Below are 7,233 nucleotides of genomic sequence, written 5' to 3'. Positions count from 1 at the left end.
TGTGTGTGTGTGTGTGTGTGTGTGTGTGTGCGTATACCGGGCCTGCAGCTCCAGGGATCTCTGTTTTCCGGACACCAGGAAGGTTCTGGAAAAAGCTGCGCTGCTCGTCTCCTTCAGCTGCGGATGCAAACGTTTCCACTTATTCTGTTGCTTTAGAACCCAACAAGCTCGGTTCTGATTCTGGATTTGAGCATGCTTAGTGTTTTATTCTTCTTGATGCACTTAGAGGTTTTAGCTTCATGCCTTTATTTTATGAGTAATAAAATGTTTCTGTCAGTTTGGTCCAGAACCAGAACCAGCTTTTGGTTCTACAGGAAACACATCAATATGCTAAAGGCTTGACTTCCTGCACATCAAGGGGTTTTATCTGTCCAGGAGATGGACTTAAAGAAGGGTCTGTTCCTCACGTCTGAGGCCATGTCTGTACTGGGTCCTGGTCTCAGAGAGTCTCACCTCCATCCCATCCACATCAATGCGAGCGCGGACGCTGTACTTCTGACCAATCAGACGCAGCTTTGGGACGCAGTACAGCAGTCTGTCGTTAAACTGCAGAGAAACAGGAGTCATTAGAACTGCTGCAGACCTCAGGTCAGGGTTAGGGTCAATGAGCACTAAGCAGAGTTTGGTACCAGGATGAGGTATCGGTCCTGCATGGTGCCGTTCTTATTGGACAGTTTGAGGATGTGTCCCTCTTTGATGAGCTCATTGGTTGGGTTAACGATGTCTTCTTCTCCTCCCAACAACTCGTAAACTTTTAACAGCTTCCTCATTCGCTCCTGAACACAAACACAAACAAGACTCTCAGAGAACATCAAATTCTACAGAGAAATCTCACACAGCTTTTAGTTTTTGTGTAATAATAATTAACATGATGGAGTCTGCTGTATTTTTGTTCCCTGCAGGTTAGATTTGAGTCATTTTAGATCCTGAACCATGAAAGCCCAGAACTGAAGGAGAGGACTTTGGTTTGATGCATTCAAGAACTGAACTTGAAACGGATCTTTGGATCACCTCACAGTGTGAAGATAAAACCAGGTCCTGGTCTCTCGGACAGAAATCGGCGTTTCAGGTCTTTAGAACAATTGGTAGAACTTGCTGCCACTGAGAACCCAACTCCAGGTAAAAGGAAAGTTCTCATGTGAAAACCTGATCAGAGAAGAAACTGGAGACTTTGTCTCAGTTTTAGCTGCTGCCAGGCTCCCAGCTTTCTCACCGCCAACGCCTTCTTCTTCTTCACACCTCGGAGAGTGAAACAACACAAACCCACATGTCAGGGTCTCGTCACGGAGGAGGAGGAGGAGGAGTTCCTCCTTCAGTCCTTCAGGAATCCAGTACAGACCTGAAAATAAGGCTGAACTCAAGGTTCCACCTAACCAGCTCATCTTCAGCGAAAACCTGCAGGAGGCGGAGTTTCAGGAGGCAGAGCTGCAGGAGGTGGAGCTATAGGAGGCGGAGTTTCAGGAGGCAGAGCTGCAGGAGGTGGAGCTATAGGAGGCGGAGTTTCAGGAGGCAGAGCTGCAGGAGGTGGAACTATAGGAGGCAGAGTTTCAGGAGGCGGAGCAGCAGGAAGTGGAGCTGCAGGTTTATTCCTCATGGACGCTCTTGGTCTTTCACACAGACACCCAGCAGAGTGACATCAGGTGCATGTTTTCTCCCTCTCATCACACATACTCACCAACTCAGCTCTGTGACTTCCTTTGTTACAGGTCGAGAGGCAATAGGTGGATAATCTTCAGGGTAACTAAGTCTAATTGGTTGGTTTTATTGATCCTGTGTGATTGAGTCTTACCATCTTCCTGATGGCAGCATTGGAGTGTTCGGCTGCAGTGGCGATCAGCTCCAGAGACTCTGAAGAAAAACAGACATGATAACCAGCAGGTGACTTCACTGTTCCTTTGGGAACGTTCTGCTCTGGGTGTCAGGAAGCATGGATAAATGTTAGCAGAGGTAAATGTTAGCATAGCTTAACCTTAGCACAGGCAAATTTGACCACAGATAATTATTAGTATACACAAAAGCAAATGTTAGCACATATAAATAACAGAAATGGCCTAGATAGAAGTTTAGCAGAGCTATGTTTGTTTTCGTACTCTTGGCGTCTCTACAATCTGGTGCGTCCTCTGGCAGTCGGTGCAGGTAATCTTTGAGCAGCAGCTCGTAGCGTGGGATCCTCTGAACTGGTTCTAACATGTGATGTTGTAGGGTCAGGTTCCCACAACGCTCCTCTCTCTGCAGAAACACAACACAAGCACAGAACATGAGCTGCTGAGACCAAAACCAGTGACAGAACCCAGCAGAACACAGATGCGTACCTGGATTTCCTGAATGATGGCCTTGAACTGAGACGACCTCTCCATCCAGGTGTTCACCAGGTCCATGGCTTGGTCAAAGTTTTTGACATACTCCCCGTACATCTTCAAGAAGGGAGCCAGCTTCTGCAGGATGTCACCGATTCGTGGGTTTAAGTCCCTGAAGACAAAACAGAAGGAGGTCAAAGCATCTCCTTTGATGAAGAGGAAGAGGACATGAAGATCCTCACCATTCTTCCATGCGGTTCTGCAGCGCCGGCAGTAGGAACTGCTGATGGAAACAGTAGATGGAGCAGATGTTGGAGAAGATTCCCTGAACCACATCACAGGGGAAGGAGGAGCGGGACCGAGCCTCCTCAAGGAGTCGGGCACAGAAAACCTGAAGGAGGACCAGGAGGTGTCAGTCATTAACGTGTTTCACTCTGTGGTTTCCATAGCAACAACAGACTAAGGAAATCTTTGAGGTCCTCTCCTGCTGCTTGCTGAGAGATTTGGGGTCCCCGTGACTCACCTGGTCCAGCAGGTGGAGCTTTGACACGTAGGTAATCTCAGTGTGCAGCAGCTCGTTAGCGATGTTAAAGACTCTCTGATGGACAGACAGCTGGGCACAAAAACACATGAAGCTTTAACAACATTGGACTCCAGAACACCAGAACCTGCATCTAAACCTGAATTCACTCAGCTGAGGTCGAAGTTAAAAACTGTCCTGATCCAAGTTCTGGATCAAACAAATATTTACACAAAGCAAATCTCATTTTAGCCACACACCTGTGTTTTTTAGCCAGAACAATGCATTAAATAGTTTGTGACGTCCTCAAATCAACTCTGCTAGGGCCCTGGGGAGCTTTGAGAACATGATTAAATTTGACTTTTTAGAGAATGGGTGTCCAATCCTGGTCCTCGGGGCCACCATCCTGCATGTTTTCCTTGTTCCTCTGCTCCAACACACCTGATTCAGAGGTTAAATCACCTCTTCATGTTCTGCAGAAGCCTGTTAATCACACACTGACTCAAATCAGGTGTGTTGGAGCAGAGAAACAAGTAAAATCTGCAGGATCGCAGCCCTCGAGGACCCTGTTCTAGAGGAAGTAGTAAGGTTCCCAGTACAGTCCCAGGTCCTCATCTGCCCACCATCTCTCCTGTGAGGATGGGATGCACCCACCTGTAGCCTGGGTAACTTGTTTTTCAGTTGCCTTTTTGATGCAGGTGCCCCCACTGCCTGATTCAGACACTAGTCTGGACCCCACTGCCCTCTGAAGGTGCCTTCATGTGTGGTACCAGAGTCGTGCTCTTAAGGAACATGCTGTGTTGGAGTGGGAGCAGTGACTCACAGTCCTGGTTCAGACCTCAGAACTGTTAACTAACTGCTGGCTAATTGGTAACTGTTAGCTGGTTGCATGGGTCTGAATGGTCCTGTCTCACCTCAACAGAGTCCTGTCTGTCAGTTTTGGGTGGGGCCAGCACCACAGTAAGCTCCGCCTCCTCCTCCAGGTCACTGTCTCCCTCCTCAGAGAACTCCCTTCTCTTCCTCACTCCTCCTCGTGCCTCCCCTTCTTCCCCCTCTCCTCCCTCCCCAGCGTAGGAGGATGAACTGGAGAGACGGGGCAAGAGGGCGGGACTGCACGGATAAGCCACGCCCCCATCATCCACGCTGGCGAAGCAGAGCTCCTCGCTGTGTGACGGTGAGCTGATGCTGTCAATGCCGCTGTCCCGATTGGCCAGCTTTCCATCTGTCTGAGAGGAGGGGAGGGACAGACGCTCAGAGGGCAACCCTGATTGGTCGAGCAGCAGTGGCTGTTGTTGGTCCACTGTTTCCACAGCAACAGCATCGTCCTCAAGGTGTTTCTCTGAGGCGCTGTAACCTGACTCCATGGACAAACGCTTCTGACTGACATTGTCACATGCTGCCACCAGCTCCTTATCCTCCTCCTCTTCATCATCGTCATCATCTTCATCACACAGCTCCTCCCCTCCCCGATCCCTCTCTCCTCCCTCTGTGATGTCATCATGTCCTGTGGCCTTGCATGGTAGCTCCTCCTCCTGAGGCGGGGAAGGGGAGGGTGAGGTTGATGAAAGTGGCGGTGAAGGACGGGGAGAGGATGGATCCAGTGGGCGGGGACACAGGGCCCCCCCGGTAATATCAGGCACCACAATGATCTGCTCCCTGTAAAAAAAACAACAATAAACAAAATAAAAAACAAACGATGACATAATTTCTCCTCTGACCAATCAGAACTCACCGCTCAAACTTTTCAATGAGTGACAGGACGCAGGTGGGGGAGGCAGTGCCATCTGCATGGATCGGTGGAGTTCGGCCCCCACGGGGATCTGCTGGAAGGCCTCTGCAGGTTGGTGGGGGTGGGAGGGGTTTATCTGGAACTCTGGGGCGGGGCCTCGACACTCCTCCCTGCTGTTGGAGGTGGGGGGGTTTCGGGGGAACTGTGAAGAGGGGTCAGGGTTAAAGGTTACATGTGTTATGTTATGTATAGAAGCATTAGTCAAAAAACAAGATGAAGGATGTTTCACCCTGAGGTTTGGGCCCCAGCAGTGGAGGGCAGCTCCTGGTCGGCGGTGTTACTGTGGTCACTGACAGTTCCAGAGGGCCTGTGTCAATCGCAGAACCACAACACTCTACAAGCTCCGCCCCTTCCTCTAATGAACTGGGCCCCATGTTAGAGCTTGGCAACTGAGGAACGTCTGCATCCAGCATCCCCTGGAGGCCACATGGCGAACAGGACGGCTCCAGAGAGAGGGTCTTATTCAGCAAGCTGGCACTGGAGGAGGCGGGGCCTGTGGAGGGGGAGGAAACATGTCAATAAGGCCAACCCAAAAACAGACAAATTTCCAGGAGATACAATTTTTAATGGAAAAATAAATTAAAACGTGTTTTCTAAACAGAGGAACTAAAACTAGAGTCTTCAGTCAGACATGTTGGGTGACCAGAACCAACCCCGTCAGTGGGTTTGAACCCACCTCAGTCTGAAACTGAGATCTGTTCAGTTCTGCAGGTTCCATTACATCTCATTAACAGCTCAGAAGGGAATCATCCACCTTCAGAGGGAAGTTTCTCTTTCAAATGAGAATAAAAACTTTTAACTGATCTAAGACTGCGCCGCGGACGGCTGCCTGGGTGCTGAGCTCCTCAGTATTCATGTTGTCTTTGTCTGTTTTCTCTGGTTTTTGCACTCTTTCATGAGATAATAATTAATTCAGCTGAAATAACATGTACCAGTTAATGCTTTGCCTGTATGTAAGTGTTTGGTTGTTCTCCTGGAGGGAGCAGCATCCATCTATGTGCTCACAACAGCCAATGACTGGTGAAACTCTGACAGCAGGAAATTAAATCTGCTCCGCTGACATTGCAAATCTCCGCTTTATGCTCAACAAAATCGACAAGCTGCAGCTTAATGCCAGAAGCAACAGAGACTTCTCCAGCCTGGTGCTCGGTGCTTCACAGAAACCTGGATGAATGGATGAATGGTGCCATCAAGAACAGCGCCCTCTACCTGTCAGGCTTCCAACTCTTAGAACAGACCGTGTCCCGGAGCTGTTGAAGAAAACAAGAGGTGGAGGACTATATTTCAAGATGTTATAGTGCTGAATAATCTGTGCTGTCCATCAACTGAAAACCCTTTTAGTTTTTGTAGGAGTTTTCTTCATTCATTGTGGTGAGTGTTCACATCCATCCTGATACACATGGAGGCGCTTCACTTCACATCATGGAACAAAAACACAGACTATTATAGTTCCTGGAGACTTTAATAGGAATAGCCTCACGTATGAACTGCCTAAATATAGGCAGCACGTATCCCATTCATCCAGAGACTTTAACATACTGCTCGTCCAGCTCATCCCAGCCTACAGGAAAAAGCTCAAATCTGCGAAACCAGTAATTAAAACTTTATAAAGATGGATGGCTGAAGCAGAACAGAAACTTCAGGCCTGCTTTGACTGGAGTCTGTTTGAGACTGTAACTGGGGACCTGGATGAATTCACTGAAACTGTTACAGCCTACATTAGTTTCTGTTAGTTTTCCTGCTAGATCATATCTAACATATAACAAGAACAAATCTTGATTTACAACAAAACTGAAACAGCTATGCTGAGAAAAAGACGCAGCCTACAGAAATGGGGACAAAAACTTGTACAAACAGGGCAAGTACACACTAGAAAAGGAGATAGGAGTTTCAACTACTAGCCACCAGCCCCTACCGCTGCAGAGAACCAACAGCTAGCTGTTGATTCAAACATAGTTTACAGCCATTTTGAAAAGCCCAGTCTCACACCCTGCACCTACTCCAATCCACCCCCACCTTCCTCTACCTGCCAGTGGACTGAGAACTTCCTGACAGACAGACGACAGCTGGTAAAACTGGGTAAATCCACATCCAGCTCCAGAAAAATCTCCACTGGCACTCCCCAAGGATGTGTGCTCTCCCCAATATTTTTCTCTCTCTAAACAAACAACAGCACCTCCATTAAGTCCTCACGTTTGCAGAAGACTTGTCAATCATCAGTCTGATCTAGGATGATGACGAGTCGCCACACAGGGCAGAGGCTGCAAAGCTGGTCATGTAGTGCATTGATAACACAAGGAGGACTGTGGAGATGATAATAGATTTCACCTTCCTAAACAGCTCTGTGGTGGAGCTTCTTCCCACAATCCATCTGCGTAATGAACAATTAGTTACCATCACTGTTGACATTATCACCCGCTGTCTGTTTGTTCCATGATGGTTGTGTAACGACTGGACTCTTCAGCACCCAGGAAAAAATCCTGTTAAAAAACTTTTCTGTTTTTACACATGACTCAGGACCACTTCCTAAAGAAATGGACCAAAAACAACAATCCTTCAAATCTCAGTATCTAAAAAGACAACTTTCAGCCACATTGGTGTGTGTTAGTCTGAGCTCTCAGGTTCTG

The 7,233-nt window shown here is 48.1% G+C and overlaps 1 protein-coding gene across 1 annotated transcript in view; it reads right to left on the bottom strand.

The window, feature by feature from the left end:
- Positions 1-37: 37 nt before the first annotated feature.
- Positions 38-7,233, bottom strand: part of fgd1 (FYVE, RhoGEF and PH domain containing 1) — a gene marked incomplete at its 3' end in the record, with an annotated part of 8,904 nt that continues 1,708 nt past the window's right edge. The window contains 11 exon segments of the mRNA XM_037974422.1: positions 38-117; positions 454-546; positions 630-776; positions 1,790-1,848; positions 2,091-2,229; positions 2,313-2,469; positions 2,540-2,688; positions 2,821-2,910; positions 3,732-4,473; positions 4,550-4,748; positions 4,836-5,099. Of these exon segments, the coding sequence (XP_037830350.1) occupies positions 38-117; positions 454-546; positions 630-776; positions 1,790-1,848; positions 2,091-2,229; positions 2,313-2,469; positions 2,540-2,688; positions 2,821-2,910; positions 3,732-4,473; positions 4,550-4,748; positions 4,836-5,099 (2,119 nt within the window).

Source organism: Kryptolebias marmoratus, unplaced genomic scaffold, assembly GCF_001649575.2.
Source record: "Kryptolebias marmoratus isolate JLee-2015 unplaced genomic scaffold, ASM164957v2 Scaffold48, whole genome shotgun sequence".
Lineage (NCBI taxonomy): Eukaryota > Metazoa > Chordata > Actinopteri > Cyprinodontiformes > Rivulidae > Kryptolebias > Kryptolebias marmoratus.
Note: the sequence above shows the minus strand (reverse complement) of the source record. Positions and strands in the feature narration are given on the sequence as shown.